Here is a 25,835-nt window from a genome sequence, read left to right as displayed (position 1 = left end):
GGATGTGTAAAGAAATAAAAGTGAGCATTTGCATATTTTTTTTTTACCTTGGTATATTCTCATCCACGGTTGCACAGCCATACAGAAACACAATAACCCCTACAATGGAAGCAGGAATGAGCATTTGAGTATAAACTCCCAGCCAGGCAAAATACAGTCCAATCTTCTCTCCAAAGTATTTTCTGAAATACATTGAGAAAAAAAAACAATGAAATGTTTACTAGATCTTAAAATATATCATGGCTAAAATTATGAATCACAGCAGTATTAAGCTTGAAGGGGAAAGTAAACTCTTGACTAGCTGGAATGCATTTCCCCGAGGAGGATTCCTTTTTGCACACCCCTTGGAATGAATCCAGTGATGGAGGAACCAAAAAAGTCAGTTATTCCTACTAGCCAAACTCTTTTGCTCCTCTGTGGGTCTAAACTGATATATTTAGATTAACCATTATCAAATTTCCCTAAACAAAAATTTTGCCCTTTTCTTTATTGAAATTACTCCATGGTCCCTGAATCTCAACAATGACAAACAAAATTCATCCTCAATAAAAAGACAAAAAAAAATCAAAATCTTGTATTCTTTTGTGCACCTTAAATTCCCATTGTGATAAGCAAGACTTTTGAACCCAAGAGAGAGTGAAGTGGGAATTTAGAAAAAGAAAGCCTTGTCCCTGTTCCCATTAGAACTTTAATTTAAACTTAAACCAGAAGATGCATTTGAGTTTGCAGTTAAGTCACTTGAAGGGACTGCTGTAACTATACGAAATGTCTGTTTCTCATCTGGACCCACCACTTTCTGGTTTTCATGCTTTGTCGGTCTGTGTAATGGTCTATAGTCACTGTAACAACTAAGCACAAATATCTAAGTATTATCAATATCCTGCCACAGCGCTTCCACAGAGCAGGGGCGGTGAGTTATATAGGCCCATGGTGCCCGGACTCCAGCAATATTCAGGGCCCAGCTCCACCAATGTTTGGGGCCGGGTCTCTCCCCTGGCCCCGCCTGCCGCCCCTGTGCACCTCCCCTGGGCCCCGGAGCATCCCTGCCTCAAGCGGGTGGCTGCCCCCTGCAACTCCTTGCTATGCTCCGCTCTGCTGGCTCCCGGCATCAACTGCAGCCACAGGGTCCTAGTGCCCCCACCACTAGTGCCAGGGCAGGCTGCCCCTGCCCCTCCGCCTCAGACCCTTCCCTTTTCCGGCGGGACCCTCCACCAGCACCCCCACACCTGCGGTCACTGCTCCTGCCCCAAGCTGGGCAAGGGGCAGGCCCATCCCCCACCCCTAGTGAGGCTACAGTGAGGGGCAGCAGCAGGGGAGGAGGTGCCCGTGGTGGATTAATAATTTTGCCGCCCCTAGGCCAGGAAATAATTGCCGCCCTGGCCCCGCCCGACTCTGCCCTTTTCCCACCCCCCTTCCAACCCCCTCCCCAAAGTCCCCGCCCCAACTCCACCCCCTCCCTTCCCCTAATCCCCAGCCCCGCCTCTTCCCCCAGTGCGCGGCGTTCCCCCTCCTTCCCCGCAAGCGCAGGGAGGGGAGAGAAAACAGGACGTGGCGGTGCGCTTGCAGAGGAGGCGGAGGTGAGCTGGAGCAGGGGGGCAGGGCGTGGAGGGGAGCTTCCGCCCCTGCAAATTTGTCGGCCTAGGCAATAATACGGCGCTGGGAGGCGCACATGTGATGGCAGCCCCTCCCCCTCCTTGGCATCCACCACAGGGGAGACAAGGGTGCTTACTGGACCTGAGAGGGGTTCTAGGAGCACATGCAGTGACAGTGGTGTGAGGTGAGTGTGCTGCTGGGAGAGAGGAAGGCCCCTCTACCAGAGCTCGCGGCTGCTGGCGGGGAGAGGGCTGGGGGGGAGTCATCCTCTCCAGCCCCAGCCCTGGGGAAGCCTACCTGCACCCCAAACTCCTCACCCCCAGCCCCACCCCACCCTAGAGCCTGTACCCCCAGCCAGAGCACTCACCCCCCCCACACCCCAACCCTCTGCCCTAGCCCTGAGCCCCTCCCACACCCCAAACCCCTCATTCCCAGCCTGAGCCCTCATCCCCTCGCACCCTAGCCCTCTGCCCCATCCCTGAGCCCCCTTCTGCATCGTGAACCCCTCATCCCCAGCCCCACTCCACAGCCCTCACCCCTGCACCCCAACCCTCTGCCTGAGCCCCTCCCACGCCCCAAACCCCTCATCACTAGTCCACACCAGAGCCCTCATATTTTTGTATTATTTAAAAATACATATCTCGCCTTACAAGGCAGGGGTGAGGGGGCAGGACTTGGACCTGTTCTGAGCACCACCAAAAATTATACAAACCTGCCATCCCTGCTACGGAGGGAAGGTAGCTTTATGTTCTACCCAGGGAATCAGCACGTATACTGGGTGCCCCGGCCCTGACCCATCCGTAGCAAGTTCTGCTCCCCCCTCTCGCTCTGAGCTGCATCAAGGACTCCAAGCCTATAGAAGGTTTGTGTCTTTCTTCATCAATCCCCAGAGAGGACTTTCCACTGCCAGGAATCCCCATCCAGGGAAACCAGTAGACTCCAGGGAGAGAATCAGGCCCTGTATCTGTATCTGTTAACTTTATGAGGGCAGTCTGGTGGAAGGTAGGGGAAGGGCTCCAGGATCTGTGTTTATGAAGATCTAATGATTCTATCACACTGCATAAAACTTTATGAAACATCTAAATTTCTGCCTGGAAACAGGACATTTAGAATTCTCCTTACCTCACCAGGTCAATTGGCTGGTATTTATAAAAGACTCCATAGCTTGCCCATTCCTCACACAGGAGCTGTAAAATAAATCACAAATGAAAGCTAAAATAAGACATCATGTACATGAGCCATTTCTCCTTTTGTTCCAAGTTACTGCACTGTTCATGTCATGCTCTGGTGTCGCTCTTCTTGTGGTTGCACATACCTCAATCGACCAATACATGCGTCTGCATTAAGTATTAAAAACAAGCTTGATGGTTTGGCACACTGCATGCTACAATGATGAATTCTACTGCACTAAAAGCTCTCCAACAACAGCACTAATGGATAGATGTAAGGGGGAGGGTAACCTTGATTTTATGATTTGTTGCAAATCATACATCAGTCAAGTCTTTAGCAGAATGGATGTGAGTGTGAAGGATGGTTGTTCTTGGAGTTATTAGAGAGAGAGAGAGTGAGAGAGTGAGAGAGTGGGAGCACAAACTAGAATAAACTAGTTTGCTGTTGCTGCACTAATATTTTGCATCTGTAGAGAGGAAGTATACTGAAGTGTCCAAGAAACTGCATTTAAGATCTTAAGAAGAACACAAAGATCTTCACTAATTATTTTCAGTCAGGATTTGAGCCAAAGAAAATAAAGGTCACCATTAATGGCTCACAAAATGAAATTAAATACTCACAAAACTAGGTTAATCTGAAAGCACTCAATTTATTACATAATTTACATTGTAAACAAGACTACACTTCTGAGATTTGATTCTTCCTGACCCAGTCCAATTCTGGAGAGAGAACAAGGAGGTATTAAACTGGCTACTTGATAGCCTTCTTGCCGTTCAGCACATTTTAAGGTCTATATCTTGCCACACAATTAGTTTTGGTACAAAAATCTCATTGATTTCTGTGAAAGTTCTTCATGCAGAACCAGGAAAAATAAAGCCTTAGGTTCCCATGATCTACCTGTGAATTCCAGTACAATGATAGTCTCTATTTTTAGTTTTTTTTTTTTTTAGTTTGAATTATTAATATAAACAATATAACAATGATTAATCCATGCAAGCAATATCAATGAATAGGTCTGTTTGTTCTAATTGTCACCACGGTTTTCATTCAATCATTTGGCAACGGTAAAACCTCTCAAATTTAAATGCATGAGTTGATTGCTATCACTATGTTTCCTTAATTGTAACTTTTGGTAAGAAAAAAACCCAAAACACATCAAATGTAGCACAGAGAATCAGAATCAGATTAATTTAATCAGCAAGTACATTCTGAAATAATAAGCAGGATTCTTTTAAAAGTTGCTGCTAACTGCATCTTTTTTTTGCTTTGTTTTTAGTTTAATTTTAACCAATTTAGCATTCCAGCTATTATCACAGGTTACTTGCACCTTGGTTCTAGACATGAGGAAGCAAGCAAGTGAGCTGCATGCTCACTTATTTCCCACTACCAGAGCATGTGGTAGGTGACTGGACATGGATATGGGAATAGCCTGCGCCCCATCACCCGTACTTCTGGCTGGAATGGAGGTATAGGCCAGCAGCACATGGATAGCTGGATAATCTATCCTGCAGCACATGGATAGCTGGGCAGGATTTGATTTGTAGGTGTGCCTCTGTAGGTCAATGCCAACCATGGCTATCCACCTGGGTGGTGCAGCTTATGCATCACTTACCTAAAGCTGGGCTTAAAGTCAAACCCTCTCTCTGAATTAACAATTTAAAAACAGTAAGTGGAATATAAATAGGCCGTGTGGGGCTGAGAATGGGGATGTGAACACTGGCCTATTTACAAAACCAAAGAGTGTTTAAACTGATTCATAGATGCAAAATAATTAAACCATAAAAACTAACATTGCCTAATTGTTAAATAATTAATTCAATAAAAGCCTTTTAACTTGTATGTCTTAGACACAAGGAGTTCTAAATTAAATTTCCCTTAGGTGCAGATAAACCAATTTCAGATATTTTGTTCATATAAGAATAGGTAACAACAGGCTGATGTTTCCTAAAGTCATTAGCTTATTTGAACCATGATGTGGTGAAACCGGACATCTCAGCAGCTTACAATTCTACCATGAAATAAAATAAATAAAACCAAAAGCCTCATTGGCAATTTAACTGCAACCCAAATTAGTCTCAGAAGTATTCTCCCACATTCCTACTCTTAGCAAAGGAGATCATATGGATAGCTTAGTGGTTTGAGCATTAGCCTACTAAACCCAAGGGTGTGAGCTCAATCCTTGAGAGTTCCATTTAGGGAACTGGGGCCAAAAAATAGTTGGGGATTGGTGCTGCTTTGAGCAGGGGGTTGGACTAGATGACTTCCTGCGGTCCCTTCCAACCCTGATATTCTATGATTCATACAGAGAACATTATTCTTAGAGCAGTTTTACAGTTCCCTTGCAGAGTTATTACTACAGCCTTCAAAGCTTGCCTGCTCTTCTCTAAATGTGTTCAAATCATTAAGAATAATTACATTTTTATTTATACAACAGATGTTTAGTCAGTAAGTACTAAGTGGTTTCCTTATTTTCCTCTCTGCAACCCAAATCAATTAACATTTATTTTTTTGCGCACAACAGCAAGAACAGTCATTTTAGGAACTGAAAGTTGAATGTCATCCTTTTATTATACACAAACATTCATGCTGATTTGCTGTTTAGATTTTTATTTTAATCTACTTTACACCAGTGATTCAGATTCTTTTGCTACATCACCAAAAGTTTTGTTAATTTGGGATCTATAGCCTGAATTTTAAAAAAGTGACTAGTGATTTTGGTCATCTTGATTTTCAGGTGCCCGAATTGCAACATTATAAAAAGGACCTGATTTGATTGGGCAGGTGCTCAGCACTTTATAAAAATCAGGTCCCTTTCAGGTGTCCTAAATTGGGCACCCAAAAAGTGAGGCACCTAAAATCACTAGTCACTTTTGCAAAGGTAGGCGATATGTCTATATATTTGTATGTTTAGTATGGTCTTCCCAAAATTTATCAGAAAGATACCAAATTAAAGAGATTTTGCATCAATGCATATTTTTCAATTTTGGAGGACACTTCAAATCTAAAGGTTTATATTTGTAGTTCAAATATAAACCTATCACACCATTTCTGCTGTTTAGCTGCCTGCTATTCAGAGTGCAGCTTCAAATCAGTGATTACGAAGCATCAGTGCAATGGTGCTAAATATTTATTTCAGGGCTATCTCTCAATTCTTCTTTATTAGTTCTGTGATAAAGATGTAAGGCCTGAGCAACTACTAAATAAGATTTGAGAAAGTTTCAAGAGTAATTATTAAGAACCATGACAGTTTGCCAAAGAACTATTTGAAGGAACTGAAAGTCAGCAGAGAGTAAATATTTCAGAATTTGTAGAACAATGAACTCATGAGTCTTGGAAAGGGACTGGTCAAGAAGATAATCCAAATGCTTTGAAGAAATTTAGTCTTTTGCTCCTGCTTTTGTTTGAATAACTTGTTTTTCAATAAGGAAATTACACATACATGATATTTTTAACTGAAGTATAAAAGAGAAGGCAGCAGAGGGCTAGTCACAGAACTAGAAGTCAGAAATTTGACTATGAATCCTGGCTCTTCCAATGACCATTCTATGTGGTCTTTGGCATATGCAAATTTCCAAATGTACCCTCTGATTTTGGGTGCCTCCATTTTGGGTGCCCAACCTGAGATGCCTTTGGTCTGATTTTCAGACATGCTGACCACCTGCACTTCCCACTGACTTCATTTGGAGTTGTGGGTATGCACCAATTCTGAAAGTCAGCCCCAAGCTGTCTCAAGTTTAGAAACCCAATAACGGAGGCCCCAAACTTAGCGTCCTCTTTAGAAAACTTTGGCCTTAAGCTTTTTGTTTCCGTTTTTCTGTCTGCAAAATGGAAACCCCTCTTCACGGAAGCGTTATGAGAATTAATTTCATTATACTTGCAGAACACTATATATGTACCAAATATTATCTTGTGCAATTGTCCTCCCATAATTTATTATACCTATCTTATAACCTTCCTCCTCATTCCTGCTCTTTTGTATTTTCTATAAAAATATTATATATTTAAAAACAGAAAACAAAATCGGATGAAATTATATCTATCTATCACTTAAGACGGTGTCTTGAAACACAGTCAGTCTCAGCCAGTCTGAAGCACCCTGCATCAGGAGAGTAAGACTTAAACAACATCCTTTAAGTCATGAATTTGGCTAAACAGGAATTAAAGTGAAATCCGATACTGCCTGTATGGCCCATCTAGGAGATGAACTGTAGCACTCTTAGCACAGGCTGGGACTTAAAGATAAAAATTAGCCCTTAACTTAGTTACATGACAGCAAAACCTTGTTTGAAACCAGGCAATCTTTTTTTTGTCCAATAAATTCTAAGTATCAAAATGGTTACTTTTGAGATTATTTTCCTCAGGGTCAGATTCTTATCCCCTTACTCCAGACTAGCATGGCTATGTGTGCAGTTAAGTGCTGTTCAGTGCAAGTAAGGGGATCAGAATCTGGCTAAAAGTGTTCATATATGTGTTGGCCTGAAATGAAGTTTTGCAACTGTGACAGTCTGTACCTTCTTTTCAAGACTATGATAAATTTTGTACAAACTATGCTTTGTAAGGTACCATTTGAAAACTCATGATTTGCTGATAATTTTTGTCCTGGTAATATATGTGTGGCAGCATTGTATATAAAGTTATAAGATTCTACTATATGATATTACTAAGATATATTCTAAATCTGGGGAAACAGCCACAAACCAGTTCCTCAGAGACAAAAGGCAAACTGACACCTCAGCCAGGGGTCAATGAAATCGAATGGACTATCATCTGGTTAAGTGGCCATTCTTCAGCAGGATAAAGGATGTGAGTGAGAAGTCTACATTTTGGCAAAGAAACAGCTGGAGATTTCCATTCCCAAAGACTTTGTCTCTTGAACCCCAGCTGGTTCAAAGAAGAGGAAAAAGACTAAAGAATGGGGAACCGATGCCCCAATTTCTCTCCCCCTTCATCTCTACTTATGGCATCAATAACACTTGAAGGACAAAGGAAGCATCATGGGACTGGGGAGGGATCCTGGCTGAAAGAACCAGCCAGTAAGACTGATAGAACATGTGGTGAGAGAGAGACCCTTTGCTTTGAGTTCACATAGCTTGTTAAATTAGTTGTGATTTACTTTTATTTCTTTGTAACCAATTCTGACTTTTATGCCTCATTACTTGTAATCACTTAAAATCTATCTGTCTGTAGTTAATAAACTTGCTTTATTGTTTTATCTAAACCAGTGGGTGTTTGGACTGAAGTGTTTGGGAAACTTAATTTGGGATAACAGGATTTGTGCAGATCCTTTTCTATTAATGAAATGATGTACTTTATATGAGCTTGTATTGTCCAGGAAAGTGCTAGGCCGTACAAGACACACATTTCTGGGGGAAAGTTTGGGACTAAGTTTGCTGGTGTTGCCCTGCAGTATAATTCATGGGTGGCTGGTTATAGCACTCATGCAGAATAGCTGGGAGTGATTTATATATGTATGTGTGACCAGGCCAGGAATGGTTGCTCTCACAGCAAAGCAGTGTAAAAGGCACCCCAGGTTGGAGAATTGAGGGGACGCAGTTGTCCATCAGTCCAGATTGTACTTAATGTCACAGCAACCTTAAGAGAAATTAGAATGTAAATGCTGACATATTTCCTATGATGATGTGAAATGCACCATTGTTACATAGGGTAATTTATTCACATCCATGTTGGAGTAACATTTAGAAATATTTCTGCTATATGGCACTGACTGCCTTTCCATGATATTTTCTGGGAAATCTTGGCAAATGTCCAATTCAAAAGTCCAATGTGACTTGTGAGGCTAACACTCTTGAGAACTTGCTGAATCGCATATATCAACTTACTTTTCTGTCATTGAGCTCAACATTTTCACCTTCGTAGTCACCCTTTAAAAAAAGAAAAATTGCATTACCCAACAAGTCACACCCAGCGCTGCTATGCGTCTCACATACCATGTATCCCACTCACGTAATGAATCAAAAACAGAAAGGCAATTTGTAAAATAATGCTGCATTATATGGGTCATTTCTCATGGCACACTTTGTCTTCTGTCATCAAGCACATTAAGAAAAAGTTATAAAGTTGGTCACTGGGTAAAAGAAATGAATAAGTAATAAAGGCAGCCTAAAAACGTTAAGGGAAGAATGTGATTAGAGATAGGCCCACATTTGAGTGATATTTGGGGTTTAGTTCGTGCATTATAAAAAGAGGAGACCAGCTTAGAAGGCTAACCCATATCCAAACTGTCCCAAAGCTCAGGGGTGATTAAGTCTGGGGCTTTGATTTGGGGCCATTTCTAAATATGATAAGGAATACAATTATGGAACAAATAAAATATACATATCAGTGGCTATCAGAATCTGTCTACATGTCTAATAAAGCACAGCAGAACATTAGCATGTACATGAAGTAGAATTTATTTAATCTTTTTGAACGCTAAATAGTATCTCTATAGTAGATGCTTGTGATAAATGCCAGATAGACAAAAGGCCAGATTCTGATTTCATTCACACCAATGTAAACCAGTGATAACCCCATTCAAGTCAATGAAGTTTTATTAGTTTTAAACCCCCTGCAAGTGAGAAGATCATGAGGTTCAAAGGGCCTTTTCCACCATGATGTTACTTCATCTTCACACCACGATCTTTTATACACTCACAGAGCAGATGCAGCAGGGGCATTAAGCACTGCTCTGTTGACATTAATGAAGCCTATTACAGATGGCCCCTTCCTGTAATGTTTCAACGCCATCCACTTCTCAGTCTCTTGAGTAAGGGTGTCAGTTAATGCTAACTGTGGTGTACCTATCAGTCCACTTTGGCATGAATAGTGATCCCCAAGTCATTTTATAAGGCTATCAAGTCAGAGGATGAAATCTTTGGGTCACTACCAACCTGATATAGATCCACACCAGTGCACCTGTGGTAAATGACTCCATATAAAATTCCTTACTGTCCTCTGATCCTACCAGTCCCTACTGGCACTGTGCATTAAAGTATTTGGACACTTCCCCAATGGCAACCCATTATACATACAATCACTGACATTTCCTGTTTATATAGGGGGATGCCAGGGGGATTTAGACCAGGAAATTAGCTACTTGGAGTCACTGATATTAATACATTTCCTCACCATAGTGCCAGAGTCCTTGGGAGCAGAAGGTCAAAAACTAGCAAAAGTATTTAATTTGCCAAGCCACGTTAATAACTCCACTAACTTTATATTAAAATAGCATTTTTGATGACCAGGGAACTAACTTGGCAGGTATTATTAAAAGCCAACACAGCTGAAAGGTAAAGACTGTACAAGTTGTGGAAACTCATTATAAAAGCAGAGCAGGAAATTAAGCTTGTGAAACACTAAAGATGTTTGGGATGATGCCATTAATATATAACACACTAAGGATTTCTTGGTGTCAGATTTATAGAAATGTAAAATATATTCCAAGATCACTTACATCATGCAAAGGATATGCAGCACTGTAAACTCCATTGGCAAGCAGACTGGTGATTCCTTGAAAGAAAGAAATAATAGCTATGTACAATTTTAAATTTGGACGGTCTCAAGTTAACATCCAACATTGCTTAAGAATTCCCTCAAAATAGCACTCATTTGGTTAGCTAATAAATCTGCCACCATCTAATTCCTCTCCATATAGTTTCATTTTCATTCACACAGATCATTAAACAGGATTCATTTTACAAAATGGAAAACTGCAGAGAGTAAGAGGAAGTCATATGTTTGAGAATGAAGAATTAGGAGACAATGACTTGAAATGAGTCATTACAATAAATTACATTTTCTGAAAAGTCAGTCTGATTTGAAGAGCAAGGCTGCAGATTTTAAAGCAAAAAGGCTGGATGTAAGAAGAATATGGCTGGATTGATTGTGTAAGGGAACATACCTACTAGGGTTGCCAACAGTTCTTTATTATAAGGGACGTCCCTTATTTTTAAATCTTTGTACAAGAAGGTCAGAAGTTTCTGAGTGCTGCAAAAGGCAGCAAGAAATACCCCAGGCAAATATCGGTGAGTACTGCTTATTAGTAGTATTACTACTATCAGGAGGAGGGGCGGGAAAGGGGTGCTAAGAAAACAGTTTCTTATTTTTGAAATACAAAGTTGGCAACCCTAATACATACGCACTCATCATACACTCAAAGTTTTTCAGATTGGTTAGCAAAGTTGTAGGGAAAGTCTTTGCAAAGACCTTCACATAATACTTACCATATTTACCACATTTCCATCTTTTATTTAAAAGGGTAGTTTCCGTCTTTCTTCCCTCTCCTGTCCCTGTTTACACATTTGTCTATTAGTTACATACATGAGCCTTAAAGCAGTTAATGCTGCATCTGTAACGTGTGTGGGATGGGGGGAGCTCTGAGGCGTTTATTCTCTGCCTTGTGGAGAATGACCTCATTCTTTAATTTTGTGATAAATTAAGAGAAGTGAGGACGTAACAGGAGAAGTTATACATATAGTTAGAATTGTGCAATGGGTGAAGAATGCACTTAGAAATCTCATCTTGCTACAGAATTCCAAAGACTGCTTAGCAGGATACAGATCCTTGGAGGCTATGGTATATAATTTCTAGATACTGTAAGTTTTATTATAGCTGTTGGCATTAATATAGCTACTGCCAAATATGGAGTTTCTACAAGTCTTTGAATGGGTCTCGTTACCCACTGAAGTTATGTTTGGTGACTCTGCTATCTAATCTTGAACGATGACTTTTAAGATCACATCCTCAGTTGGTGTAAATTGACATTGCTCCATTGATTTTAACAGAGCTAAGCTGATTATCACCTGATCAAAATTAGGTCAATGTGTATAATAAGAGTTTAAGAATATTACAAAGAGAAAACAAAACAAAAAAACCCCGGCATATTATGGTGTGTTCTATCTAGACAATTGTTTATTGATCTCTTACTGACATAACAGCATGGGTCTGGATGTAGAGAAATATAGGGTATGTCTACACCAGCAGTTCTCAAACAATGGAGCAGGTCTCCCAAGGAAGGCATGGGAATGTGACAAGGGAGGCGCGAACTGTGTGCTTTTTTTTTTTTTTTTTTTTTTAGGAGCTTTGGCTGTCAGCCCCGCGTGGCTGGGGCTCATGCAGAAGAGCTGTGCACACCCAGGACGCAGGGATAAAGTGTACAGCTGGAATCCCACCACTTAGGCTGGCTCTCTTTCTCCCCCGGCCCCATCCATCTTCTGGAGGTGGCGGGGCTCTGGCTGTCAGCCCCGAGGTGGCAGCAGCAGTGCCGAAGTAAGGGTGGCAATGGTGCACTAAGTCTAATGTGAAAAGTGATATTGATGAATGTCACTTTTCACATGGTCTCTCTTACTTCTGTGCTGCTGCTGGTACAGCGCTGCCTTCAGAGCTGGGTGTCCAGCCAGCAGACACTACTCTTTGCTTTGCCTTCAGTGCTGGGTGGTGGTATATATACTTGGGGGGAAGGGGGGAAATAAACAACTACAGACACAAAGAAGGGGCCCGATCAAATAAGTTTGAGAACCACTGGTCTACAGTATCATGTGGTCACGGCCTCTGACACATGCTCAAACCCCCTTACCATCCATGGACATGGATATGCTCTTCAATGTCGATATACCCTAAGAGCATGAACCAATGAAGAGTGTGTTTTTTGGTACTGTCAGGGCCACCCAGCGGGTGGGGCAAGTGGGGCAATTTGCCCCAGGCCCTGGGTCCCACAGGGGCCCCCATGAGAATATAGTATTCTATGGTATTGCAACTTTTTTTTAATGGAAGGGGCTCCAAAATTGCTTTGCCCCAGGTCCCCTGAATCCTCTGGGTGGCCCTGGGTACTGTGGGCATTTTTACAAGCTCATTGAGGCCCTGATCTGCAAATGATCTATTAAGTGACTGCTGGAGGAGTTGCTGAGTGTCCTCAACCCTCAAGAGGTGCTCAGCACCTTTCAAGGCCATGCTTGGGGAAAAAAAAAATCCTACCAAGACTGCACAATTATCAAGTAGTAAGAATTACCTGCAGGTTTCACACTGCCTTCAGTTAGAAATGGGTAGCAGGCAGGTAATGCTCAGCTCTAGTGACTGCACTGCTGAAGATTTGAGCACCCCACCTACTATATATGGACATGAAAAGTTTTGGACTACAATTTGCAGTTTCACAAGTATGCACTAATAAACAGCAAAAGACTAGAGTGTTCACTGGGCAGCTTTGTTTTTTCTACTTGGCAGCAAAGTTCAGAGGAAAGCACTTCCAATATATCCCAGTGTTACTAGGATTTGTTTAAATCTGTTCCAAAACTTTCTTTGATTATATAATGACCGAACATACAAGGTCAGATGGAACCACACTGATTTACACCCACTGATTACGTGACCCAATCACCTCTTTATATCATGCACTGTGTGTGTGGTTTTTCCATGCCCACATCTGGTGAAGGCGGTAGAAGGAGGGGGACCCAAAAATGTAACGTCTTTTTCCTTATTCATGTAACTGTTAATGTTGTTCCTGTTTCTGACCAGGAAAGCAAGCAAGCAGCCAACTCTAGGACAAGATTCCACATTGAGCTGTGGGACTTCCCCCTGCCACAGTGCAAGTTCGTTATTTCGACTACGAAACCGATCCAGCAGGAGCTTTGAGAAAGGGAGGCCACTCCTGAATTTGATTTCCCAACAGGAACAGTGCCTGGTTGCACCCAAAGCAATCTTAAGGTATATAAGGACTCGCCACCTGTACACTGTAGGTTGTGACTTAAATTGCAAAGTCAGAGTATACAAAGCACTTCTGGCTTAATCATCCCTCCATTATTTGATGGATTTCTTAATAACATTTTTGTCAATATTTGTTCAGAGCTACCTGTAATTCAAGTTTCCATACTTGTATTTAACTACCTGTGGACAAATGAATGTTTTAACAGTTGCCAGTTTTTCCGTTTGATTTTTTTTCTTCCATGGGATATCAGGTGTGGAGATGACTAGACTTGAGGAAATTTAGTTTTTGCCGCACATGATTTGGTATATTATGAGCTATTTATTCACGTCAGTGCCATAGTTTAGTGGATCCTTGCATATCATAATCAGTGTTAAAGAGACTATAAAACAGCTGAAGAAGGGATACATGGTCAGCAGGTCTTTATCAGGGTGACCTGATTTTTATTTCTTCCTGTTTATTGAATTTAACAGTTGGATCAGTTCTGAAGGCTAAAATCCCACATCCATAGGCAGCAGTAGGGTAAGTTTCCCCATATTACACCTCCATTAATCACTGAACTGGAGAGACTACCTCTACTTCTAGTGATGAGGGATTAATCTAGTCCCCAGGCCCACTCCCATATGTGGCCTCTCTGCTGAGTTAGTGAAGAATGCCAATAAGGGCCAATTATGGTAGAGTTTTGAAGACTTGTCAACTGAGACCATTTCACACAAGCCCTTAAAGAGCTATCAGATGAAAACAATTTTAGGTGACTATTGAAATAGACTGGACTTATGTGGCTGGATCTAGATTGTGATCCTGAAGCTGCTGAAGTCCATGGCAATATTCTCATTGACTTCAATGTGGATAGGATTGAACCCCTAGTGATCAAGAAACGATCACACATTATTAGTTGCGGGGCCATATCTTAGTGTTTTATACTGCCATCCAGTCCCTTTGTGAATGACTTCTTTGTGCCTGAAAATATTAATTTTGCTTTACAATTTGCTTAAAGATCTGACCATAAAATTGGTTTACAGCAATGAATCTACATCTTTACAGATGAAAAATGTTCCTGACTAAACAAATCATAAACACAATAACTAAACTAAATGAATTTAAATCAAAATATGGAGGATAAAAACAAAACAAACAAACAAACCATCCCTTTGGTTGCAATTTGCAAACATTTGTGACACCTGAAAATGATGTTGAACTCAAACCTACATAAAGTTCCTTACCCATGCTATACTTGGCTTTGGTACATGTTGTTCTTTTCAATATTTCATAAACCTATATTAACAAGATGGAAGAAAAGAAAGCGTTACTTGAGATACTGCCAGTGAACATCAAGATGTTCTGTGCAAATGAATCTTTTTCAGAGTACAACCCAAATAAAAGTTTTTGGCACAATTGAGCTGTTGGTCACAGCTAGTAAATCAATGTTCTCTATTAAAAGCTTGATATTATTATGATTTAAGGAATGTTATTTTCATATACAGTATCTGTAGAAAGAAATAAAAAGCTTGAGGACTAAACTGTCAGTTAGTAAGATATGTGATTTTTATTTGTTTGAGGGGAAGTGGGTTAGATTTAACTGTTCAGTATGATAGTGATGCTATTCATAGGCACCATAGGAAACACATAGATCCCAGATTAAAGATCTTTTCCTACAAGAATCTTGTATGTTAATAAACTGGCATATAGCGCTAGATCCTCAGCTGGTGTAAATTGACGTAGCTTCATTGACTAAAATGGAGCTGTGCATATTTTACCACCCGAGGATCTGGTCCATTAGATGTAGGCAAAGCTCCAAAAACTCACCATTTTGTCAGTCACTGAGTTACATAATAAAATATGCATCTGAAGAAGTGGGCTGTAGTCCACAAAAACTTATGCTCTAATAAATTTGTTAGTCTCTAAGGTGCCACAAGTACTCCTGTTCTTTTTGCATAATAAAATAACTTGACACTAACATTTCCTAGGCATTATGACTTCAGTGCCAAAAATTCTGTGCCATAAGCATTCGCTTATGATTTAATTTATTGTTGAACATGTTTGTATGTTCCACCAGGAAGCCTGAGTGGCTGAATTCTCACCCCTGTTGTTTCAGTAAAGAGATATGCTCTCATACAATGAAACACATATTGGACTGGAGGGAGGCTAGGGGAAATTCTTTTGTAATTAAAAATGAATTAAATAAACGAACCCTGTGAGGGACAGCACCCTACGCCCCTTTACCCGGTCTACTCAGGAGAACCACAAAGTGGTTTCTTCAGGATGCTGGCCTGCTCTCTCTCTCCTCTACACCATTCCCCATCCTACACCATTTACAGATGGAGAACTGAGACACAGAATAGACTAAGTGACTTGCCTAAGTTCATATAGGAAACCTGTAGTTGAACTGAAAATTGAATTGGAGTCTCTTGAAGCCCAATCAAGTTCCCTATCCACTAGCCAACCTTCCTCCCATCTGTCATTCTGCCTTAAATCTTACTGTTTGCAGTGTTGTAGCTGTGTTGGTCCCAGGATAAAAGAGATAAAAGGTGGGTGAGGTAATAACTTTTATTGGACCAACTTCTGTTAGTGAAGCAGACACACTTTTCAGTTTGTGGACTTTGAAAGCTTGTCTCTTTCACCAACAGAAGGTGGTCCAATGAAAGTTATTACCTCACCCACCTTATCCCTTAAATATTTCTTAACTTGGTTGAGCTCTGACTCTCACATATGGCAACTTGGTTGAGCTGAGGGGTTGTTAGAGAAATCAGTTCAATAGTCTCATATGTTCACTAATCATTATATGTTATAAACTATAGTCCTATCTAGATTCATCAACAAACATAATAACTCTTCTTGAGACACATGCATTAGCTTCTCAAGGGACTGCTTGATCATATGGTCTTCATCCTTGTTCCCTGCCCAAACCTTTCATCTCCTCCCTTTGCTCTTTTCTTAATTTAGGGCTATATTGTGACTACTCAGGGTCTATACAGCAGATGAGCAAGGAAACAAGTGGGCAGGAAGTTAGAGGAGCCCCAGAGGAATCATTCCTCTATTATTATTTGCACCTAAAGGTCCCAAACGAGCTTGGGACCCCATTATTATTTTCTGTATTTTTGTAGTGCCAGAACTCCATTGTGAAAACATGGCAAGAGACACCCTGCCCAGAAGAGCTTGCAAACTAAATGGACAAGACAGACAGAAGACAGGAGGAAACACAGACACAGAGAGGTAAAATTACCTGCTCATGGTGACATCATAGGTCAGTAACAGAGCCTATAATACAACCCAGGTTTCCTGACTCCACATCCAGTACCCTATCCACTAGACTACATTACCTCTGACATGCCTAAGGCACAATCTAGTCCTTAGATTGTAAATGCTCTGGGGGCAGGGACTATGTCTTTATTTGCATTGCACATCTGTGGCACAAAACAATTAATAAATAATAATAGCTCTTCAGAAGAGCTTGAATGCTTGTCTCTCTCACCAATAGAAGTTTGCCCAATAAATGGTATTACCTCACTCACCTTGTCTCTCTATGGCACTTCTACACACAGAGCATTAAATCCTGCAATGGAGTTGTATGGGGTGTAAATTAGGGCAAATTTATAAAATGCTGAACAAGCAGTAGAAGAGGGAGTGTGTCTAGTGAACAGAACACCAGATCTGGAGGCAGAATCTGTATTCTATTCCTGGCTCTGAACCAACTCACTGTGTACCTTTGGGCAAGTCACTTCACTCCCAAATGCTTCAGTTTCACCATCTGTAAAATGGGAGGTAATGATACTGACTTCCTTTGTAAAGAACTCTGTGGATGAAAGAGTCTATACACCTGCTAAATATTATTAGAGTTCTGAAAAATCTACCCTAGCACTGACTAAAGTGCACCACAGATGTGAATGTCACAAGTTAATATACTAAGGGAGAATGGTCATTCAGACAACTCTGATTGAAATTCAGTGACTTCTGTTCCTATTAAGGTTGGTTTAATGTCATTTTTGTTGTTGTTAAATACAGATAATATTTTAAAAGTTAAATGTAAATTCTGCTCTGTAGCCCAATGCTGCTTTAAAAATATCCACCAGTGCCAGTAATATCTAGCTCTTTAGATAGTGTTTTTCATCAGTAAATCTCAAAGCTCTTTACAAAGGAGGTCAGTAGCCTCACTTTACAAATGGGGGAATATAGGCACAGGAAGGGGAAGTGACTTGCCCAATGTTACCCAGTAGACCCGTAGCAGAGCCAGGAAAGGCATCCAGATCTTCGGAGTTCCCATCTAGTGCTCTATCCATTAGTCCATGTGGTGTCCCAGCATTATTGAGACTCTAAGGGTATGTCTACACATTTGGTGGTTTGTAAAATACAGACACTGCATGCAAAGTGAGCATGTGTATAAACAGCAGTGTAAACAGTGAGGCACAGCTTAGGCAAGTGGAGTAGAGTAAAGTGCCCAAAATGCCTGAACCCCTGGTGAATGTAGCCTACACTGCTCTCTACATGCCCAGACAGCGCCTCTCATGTCTACGCTGCTATTTTTAGCAGTGTATTGTCCCACTGCCTCCCTGCTGCCAGAGACTTTCCCAGTTGCAGTGAAAGGCTCTGGCAATATTGAAAGGCTCTGGCAGGCAGGAAGCAGTGAGGAAAGACACCTCATTGCCTCTCCGTTGCCAGACTCTTTCACTGCTACGTGTAGCTACACACTGCAGTCAGAAGTGTGGACACACCCTGCCTTTCACAGCGGCATGTTTCTACACATGTAGTGCCTGTACTCTACACACCACCGTAAGTGTAGACAAAGCCTAATAGAATCAAAACTGAGTTATTGTGCAAAAGGCGGCATACTGTTAATCCCAAACAGTATTTAGCAGCCACACTAGAACTGCGCCCTGGAAATGCTTCATTCTGTTATTTAAACAATTTCTGTCATTGACAATTAGTGGCATTTGGTACTGGGAGTTTGGATTAAAACTAGCAAAGGAGCACTTGAAACCCACAGGGAATACCCCTGCTGTAAATTATTTTAAAATACAATACTTACTATCGTGCTTCTAGTTTTGCTGTCAAAAAAGGACTCTTTGTCAGACAAATCAAATCTGTTAAAACATTAGAAAGGAGAAAAAAAAAAAAAGATTGCTCATTAGGTAAAAAACTGCCTATAATTTTCTACACTTGGTGACCTCTTTTCATTTACCCCGGGGATACTGCTGAGCAGTAATATTTACTGCTTGTGATGAATGTTATTGTCAATGAATAAACATAAAATGAATCTAATCTAATATCCCTTCTAAAAGAAATGCCCATCCCAAACTCCCCAGTTTAGGGGGTTTGGCAACAGGTTTCATTGGTTTTATAGAGTCATAGATTTTTAAGGCCAAAAGGGACCATTATGATCGTCTACTCTGACTTCCTGCATAACACTGACCTAGCATTTCACCCAGTGATTTTTTTGATCTAGCCAAGAGTTCTTTTGTTAATCACGCTGGCCCAGCATTTGCCTCCTTTATTCCGTAATTATTCCTTGGGGAACAAAAAAAAAGTTAGACTAGACATGTGTAAGATCCTTCTCAACCCAAGTGCAAGTTACTAAATCTGACTCTTTGTGATACTCGGGCATCTGATTATTTTATTGGATGAACATCCCTCATGCTATAAATTCACATATCAGGTCAATTTCTACAAATCTGGGCATATATCAAAGGTGACATAGTCTGCAAACATGTCATTTACATGCACCCATATTCTGCCTGATACCATCCTACTGCACAGCTCCCTTTCATGTTCTGTGTCCATTAAAGGACAAAATAAATGTCTGTGTGGTGGAGATGCTGTGCCCAAAGACTATTATTTGCCCTGGGGAGCTGTGTGTGGGTATACATATTAAACCATGCCTCTTCTCCTGGAGCCACATCCTCTTAAACCTCTCTGCTCCTGGGATGAGACACCAGGAGGGCCTGTAGAATGATCTTGCCAAAGATTTCCAGAGGAGACAAAAAGCTTTTGCCAGCCTCTGCTTTTTCCATTTTTCCTGACATGCATATATACACAATTTCAATTATTCTTGAGATCTCATAATGGGCTCAAACCTGTTCCTATTGAAATCAATGGCAAAACTCCCACTGACTTCAAGGAGAGCCAAATCAGGCCCTCCCCTTGTAGATGGTACACAATACATGTATTACCTGCCCATATACTATTAAGGAGGCTATCAGTTAGGTTTATCAAACCACACTCCTATCTACAAATCTTACTGAACACTTCATTTTTGCAGTGAAAAGGACCATAGTAAAACCATAAGTATTATGATATAAATTTATCTTTGAAGTCAAAAAGACATATTTGTTACTCTGGTCAGGAGGGCTGCTACATCAATGAACACAAATGCCACACAGAGATTCTTAAAAAGTCCAATTCCTGCACAGTGAACTAGATAAGATTTAACTTATTATGAAAAGGAAAAGTGACCATTTTAATGATCACTTCTGCAATATCAGTTCTGATGCACATTTTTCTATTAACCTATTCATGACTGTGTCTCAAGTGGTATTACAAAGGCTTGATCCTGTTGATGCAAACGGTTAATTTAGACGAAGCTTTCACTTACAAGTGTTGTTTCTCCCGGGAGAAGGGGTAAGAGAGGCGTTTCACTGTCTCTGGTTTGTGTTCTGCTACTTTTGGCTGGATAGGGTCTGTTATTTTTTGAATTACAGAATTAATTTTTTTCAAAAGACCATGGGCTTGATTTATCTGATACACCTGAGAAGAAGGAAATGAACAATTAATACAGTATTGCTCTCAAATTATTAATAAAAAGCTACTGAAGTATAAGGAATAAAACCATCATTTAAATAAATACACTCAAATAAACTAAAAAGGAGCAGTGTGCTATTGCTCTACCTTCTTTAAAAGGTTGAGAAACAGATGGACAGGTTGTGAAAGGGGCAAATTGAGGCAAACTCAGAGTCCAATTATTCCTTAAGAGTCAAATCCTGCCCCTTATTCATTCCAAAGGATAAAGCTGGACTGCTTCACAGAGCTAAAACCATAGAGCTACTCTGTGGCCACTACAGCAGCTTAAAGGTTGAAGTAACTTCTGTGGCCCTTGTAAGCTGCTCTGTGGGGTGAGAGCAAGGACTGGAAGATCCACATAGCAATGGATTCCTTCTCCCAAGAACTGATGAGTGTAACCACATCAGGAGCACACTTCTGACCTCCAGGGTGCCCAGGGAAGCTTGCATGTGAATGCCCTGCATCATGGGCTGTTAGCATCGCACCCATTCCATGTAATGGAACCACAGTGAATCTACTTTTCACCACTGCAGTAAGGGCAATTTGGGCCTTTGGTACCAAACAAGAGACAAAGTTATACAGGAACTGTATTAGAAGATAAAAGAAAAGAATAAACTTCATGGCCTGAACCACAAAGTTCCACTCTAAAGCCAGATACAAAAAACCTGAGGTGTCTAGATGAAGGGGTTTAGTTTGAGCTCATTTCTAGGTGCAGCCAAGTGAAAATTCATTCCTCATTTCTGCTAGTACAGGCAATAACTGGACTATGCCTGAAAGCTTAGAAACCTCTCACTCACTCGTTTGACAAAAATGCCCTTTCCTATGTGATACCATTGCTCCAAGGAGCTTAATGGCCTTAACAAAAGAGGAAACATAATTAAAGTAAATAAAGTGATAAGTGGGCTAGGATGCCACTAATACAATATTTAAACCAAAAGTTTAAATTTAGTTTTACTTGCAATACATTACTTTGGGCTTTGAGGCTGTCTCTTGTTCCATTAGAGACTTCTTTCTCTGCAGTGTCTGGAACCGGCACTTAAGATATCATTAAATATTAATCCACCTCTAAGTTATGTTCACTGAATAGTACAGCTACATATCAAAGATTATTTAATTTTTGGTCTCTGGAGAAAATACAATATTACTTTTATAATGATACTTCAAATATTCCAAAGGGTAATTTATTCTAAGCTAATTTAGTTCCAGACCCTGCAAACACTTACATGCATGATTAACTTTATGCACATGAGCAGTCTCTGAGCTCAATGGAACTATTTGCTTGCAAAATGCTACTCTCATGTGTGTTCAGGATTGGGACTTTGCTGGAGTAAGAAAAAATAAACATTCCACATAGTGTATATTTAAGAGTCCATTATCATCTGCAATCTACCATTTCAAAAGGTACTGAAGGTATGAAATACTGTACAAACTCGTTTGTATCATGTGAAGAATAAGACCAGGAGCTAGGAACTCTTGATTTCTGTTCCCAGTTATGAACAGGATTCTTTCTGTAGCGTTAGGCAAGTTAATTAGGCATTCCTCCTCAATTTCCTTAGGTGTAAAAGGCAAATAGGAATTCTTATCTCCCTCACAAAGTTGTTATGAGGAATAGTTAACGCTTGTAAAGTACTGTGAGGATGAAAAGCCCTACATAACTGTTGTGTGTGTGTGTGTGTGTGTAGGTGTGACTCTTGGAGAAAAAGAAAATGATCACTAACCTTTTTTGTGGGCATCTTGAGTTTCAGAAATTCTGCCTCCCGGCACAAAACATTCCAAGGTGCATGTATTTTTACAAATCCAACGCCATGTATTTTAGTCTAAAAGAGGAAGAGAGAGAGACGATAATTCAGATGAAATAAAATAAGATGCTATTTTTCTTCCGGTTTCATACACATTGAGGAATCAAGTAGTCCACAACAGACAACATTATAAATCTCATTTGTTTAATACAAAACTGGGAAACAACTGCTTCTAAATACCTACAATATTATCATTGAATAAATCATCTGATTTACTGTCCACAAGGTGCTCAAACCACAAACATGAAACACCATTGTCCTCCTACAAAATAATTATCCCAAGGTAGAAAAATCATCTTATTTTAAAGTGAGAAAATAAGAGTTGTTTGGAAAATGAAAGGTATTTGCTATGGACAAGAAAAATATACCCAGTCACTCACATTTGAATCAGACAAGAGTATGTCTACACTGCAATTAAAAATTCACAGCTGGCCCATGCCAACTGACTTGGGCTTTCAGGGCTCACAGGCTAAGGGACTGTTTAACTGTGATGTATAGGTTTGGGCTCCTGGGGGGGCTGGGCTGGGCTGTAGGACATGGCGAGGTGGGAGGGTTGTAGACATACCCAAAAGGGCCTGAGCCTGTGAGGTTTGAGCATCTTGTGCAAGGTATTAAATGGATTGATGTAAATGCAGTTGAGGATAGTCAGCAGCATCTCACAGCATATGCTCAGAACCTCTAAGGCTCAGAATGACAGTCTTCTTGTAAGAAAGAAGCAAAAATGCATCATCTGCAGAGCTGTTGTATACATCTGAGCTTAAATGGTAAACTTTGATATTAACACTACAGAAAGATTTATAGGAAAATATCCAATTTCTTCATACATTGGTCAGGATTCTTCCCTGCATTAGGGCTACTTTGTACTGTATGGCTGACATATAGCAGTCCTAAAGCCAGCATAGCTGACTATGTGAAGAGTTGGTGTAATGGTTCCTATAACAATCCTGCCCCCAGCCCTCCAAATGCTAGCATAGAGGGGACGGGCTTGGCTGTCCCTGCTGAATTGTGCAGAGTTGGAGTTCGTTCATCTTTTCTATTATACAACTTATTTTTAACAAACACATTTGCTCTCAGTGGCATGTTCCTCACTACCCCAGTAGTGACTCAGCTGCTGAGAGAGTTCATGCTTGCAGCTTCTGAGCTGCATGTACGGAGTGCAGTATGTAACTGCAAAGTGGAACAGACAGGACATGCCAATGCATTTCACAAGAGCAGACCGGTGACATTTGATTCGAGGCACACTGCTAGGCTTCAAAATCAGCAGTTAGCATTAAGAGAAAGCCATGGAGCTCATTAACACATATAGACCACAGGAATTGCTCCCATCTATTTTCTGTCTTCCTTTGGCAGCCAAGTTTACAAGTAATATTTGGGACTTCGGATATTTTTGTACTGTGTGTCCTAAAAGCTGCGGAGAAGATTTGACTTCCTTGTTGAAGTACCTACTTGCTTCATCTCTGGCATGCACATAAACGGAGGAGCTTTCACATGAACAGCTGTGTTATCTATGTGCAAAGGCAAGTAAGTCTGCCGAGAATTTTAAAGCCAGTAGTACAGGTATCTGAAGAACAGGAATCTTCAAAAGCATAACCACTCTCTTGTAATACTGAAAGCAAGGAAGAACCTGGGGTGATTCTATGCTTTCGAAAGTATATATACACACTCACAAAGATGACAGATAACAGTATTGGGCCTTTTTGTTCCCGTGTGCAGTGGAAGTGCTGGAAACTTCAAATATGCATGAGGAAAAAAATGCCTTCCTCCTCCTTCCCCCCCCAAAATAGAATGTTGTCTAGATGCCATCATGCCACTGAAAAGGGGAATCCTAGGAAGGTGTGCAACGAGCAAAAGAAGAGTGCCTTGTCCGATTCCTGTGCTTGTCATCCTCAACCATGTGCGGTAGAGATTTTCCAACACTTACAGCCACCCGCAATCCTTCAGGCCCTTGTCGGATACACATGTATTTAAATGTACATTATATTGTGATAGTCGTTTTCTCCCCTTACCAGTTCAAAGAATTAGAGTGAATGGTTCTTATTCATCACACCAACAGGCTATTCCATTTAAACTGAGGTATAGCTTTAAACAGCAAAAGACTCCAATCTTTCTGGCTTTATCTTTCCATTCTTGCTGCTGTACTTGCTTATGCAAGTATAAAAGCTTGTTTTCAGCCTGCAATACTCTGCACCTGCTTTCTGGAAATACATTACTCAGGGGACATAAATAGTTGCCATCCTCTGATGTGTCATAGCTTCAAAAACATTTATGAGTTAACTTCACAGAAGAGAGTTTAAGCAACTTAATATAGATCTTCCTTTTAACAAGTGCTCACTTTTACTAATATTAAAGATCTGCAGTGTGACTTCATGGCTCTCCCAATAATGCCTTTCAGACTCAAGCAAGTGGCTGCAAGCATTTTGCCTTACACTCAAGCTTTGGACATGAAGTTGACGTAGATCCCTATGGCTCTCATCTCTGTACATTTCTTTTCTGTTTTAATATCTTGTATTGAGAGGACAGTGTCCCTCAGGACGGGTATGCATGATGTCCTAGTTTGAACTCAAAGACCTTCAACATTATTTAAAGTAGTATTATGTGTCATAGGTGGGGACACCCTGCTGTGTAAACTATTTTAATCTGCCTGACTTGGCACAAAGAGATTGCCAATCTACTATGGTAGTTTGCAAATTAGATGGAAGACTCTTGTTACTTACATTTGGGAATATAGAACCTGAAATGGAAACTCATTTCACTTTTCCAGGGTTTGTCCTATCTGTACATTCATGAATGTTTAATGGACATATTGAGGATTTTTTAATGCACAGATCACAGATTTAAGACCCAGCTTTTAGATCTTGTAAATAAAACTTACAAAATATTTACTTTCTCCCTCTGCAACCTCAGGCATATTGACTGGATCAGTTAATTAAAACATAGTTGCTTCCTTTGAAATGAATCTGACCATGGCTATCTCTGCTAATCACACTGGCAGCAGATCACAAACACCCCAATCATTTTACATAGTCAGTCTTTTAATAGAACACATTGTTTTTGCTGTGCAGGTGAAAGGAGTTATGTACAGCATCACTGATCTCTAATTATAGTGGAAGGATGAAATAACATCTGAAATCCGCACTTAATCTAGACCATTTACACAAGGCCCCCATGAACAGATTTCATTCCTTTGGAGGCTAAACTGAAGTGTGACAATTTCAGTGTAAGCTCTTTTTCAAACAGATTGGAATTACAGGTGGGCCCAATCCACAGAATTTAGATGCAGTTTGGATATTGACTAAGTTCAAGGGGTGTTTGAAGCTGGAGTTTTTTTTCAGGCTCAGTTTTAGCTGTAATATTAAAGCGTCAGTGACTTCTGTTATAATAAAGGATACGCCATAACATGAACTTTCAAGAGATAGTCCTAAAATGAGAAACTTCAGATCTAGGTCAATAGTTTAAACACACCAATAGAAAGTTGTTCAATCTAAGGGTTAGGTCAAATTCACATCTCGATTTTGAACAGTCCAAGAAGTTCAGGGATGTTCATATCTCAAGGTTTGATGTGGGTCCATCTTAAGAACTTTCAAAAAGTCTCTTAAATTACAGATTTAAAAAAAATTCTACATATTTTAACAAGGAGGCTAATTATGAAGAGTACCATGTAGATCAGTTAAAGATCACCTTTAGCAATTCCATGACAATTCCCCCCCATGTCTGTATTAATGTTTTTGCTGTTTTAAAAGACCATGATGTTCAGAAGCCTAACTCTGAGATGTATTAAATACTGTAATGATTGACACTGGTCACCT

The 25,835-nt window shown here is 40.5% G+C and overlaps 1 protein-coding gene across 7 annotated transcripts in view; it reads right to left on the bottom strand.

Moving 5' to 3' along the window:
* Window positions 1-25,835, bottom strand: part of ANO1 (anoctamin 1) — a 134,578-nt gene that overhangs the window by 39,983 nt on the left and 68,760 nt on the right. For 5 of the 7 annotated variants that reach the window (XM_054027989.1, XM_054027990.1, XM_054027994.1 and 2 more), the window contains 9 exons: window positions 21,949-22,047; window positions 20,046-20,197; window positions 18,483-18,537; window positions 14,683-14,734; window positions 10,986-11,051; window positions 10,217-10,272; window positions 8,604-8,645; window positions 2,716-2,780; window positions 48-182 (listed from right to left, as the gene is read on the bottom strand). In XM_054027989.1, coding sequence (XP_053883964.1) covers window positions 48-182; window positions 2,716-2,780; window positions 8,604-8,645; window positions 10,217-10,272; window positions 10,986-11,051; window positions 14,683-14,734; window positions 18,483-18,537; window positions 20,046-20,197; window positions 21,949-22,047 — 722 coding nt within the window. The remainder of the gene's footprint in view (window positions 1-47; window positions 183-2,715; window positions 2,781-8,603; window positions 8,646-10,216; window positions 10,273-10,985; window positions 11,052-14,682; window positions 14,735-18,482; window positions 18,538-20,045; window positions 20,198-21,948; window positions 22,048-25,835) is intronic. The other 2 variants (XM_054027991.1, XM_054027992.1) reach the window with 1 other exon arrangement.

Source organism: Malaclemys terrapin, chromosome 4 (assembly GCF_027887155.1).
Source record: "Malaclemys terrapin pileata isolate rMalTer1 chromosome 4, rMalTer1.hap1, whole genome shotgun sequence".
NCBI lineage: Eukaryota > Metazoa > Chordata > Testudines > Emydidae > Malaclemys > Malaclemys terrapin.
The sequence above is the reverse complement of the archived record's forward strand: the minus strand, read 5'-3'. Positions and strand labels throughout refer to the sequence as shown.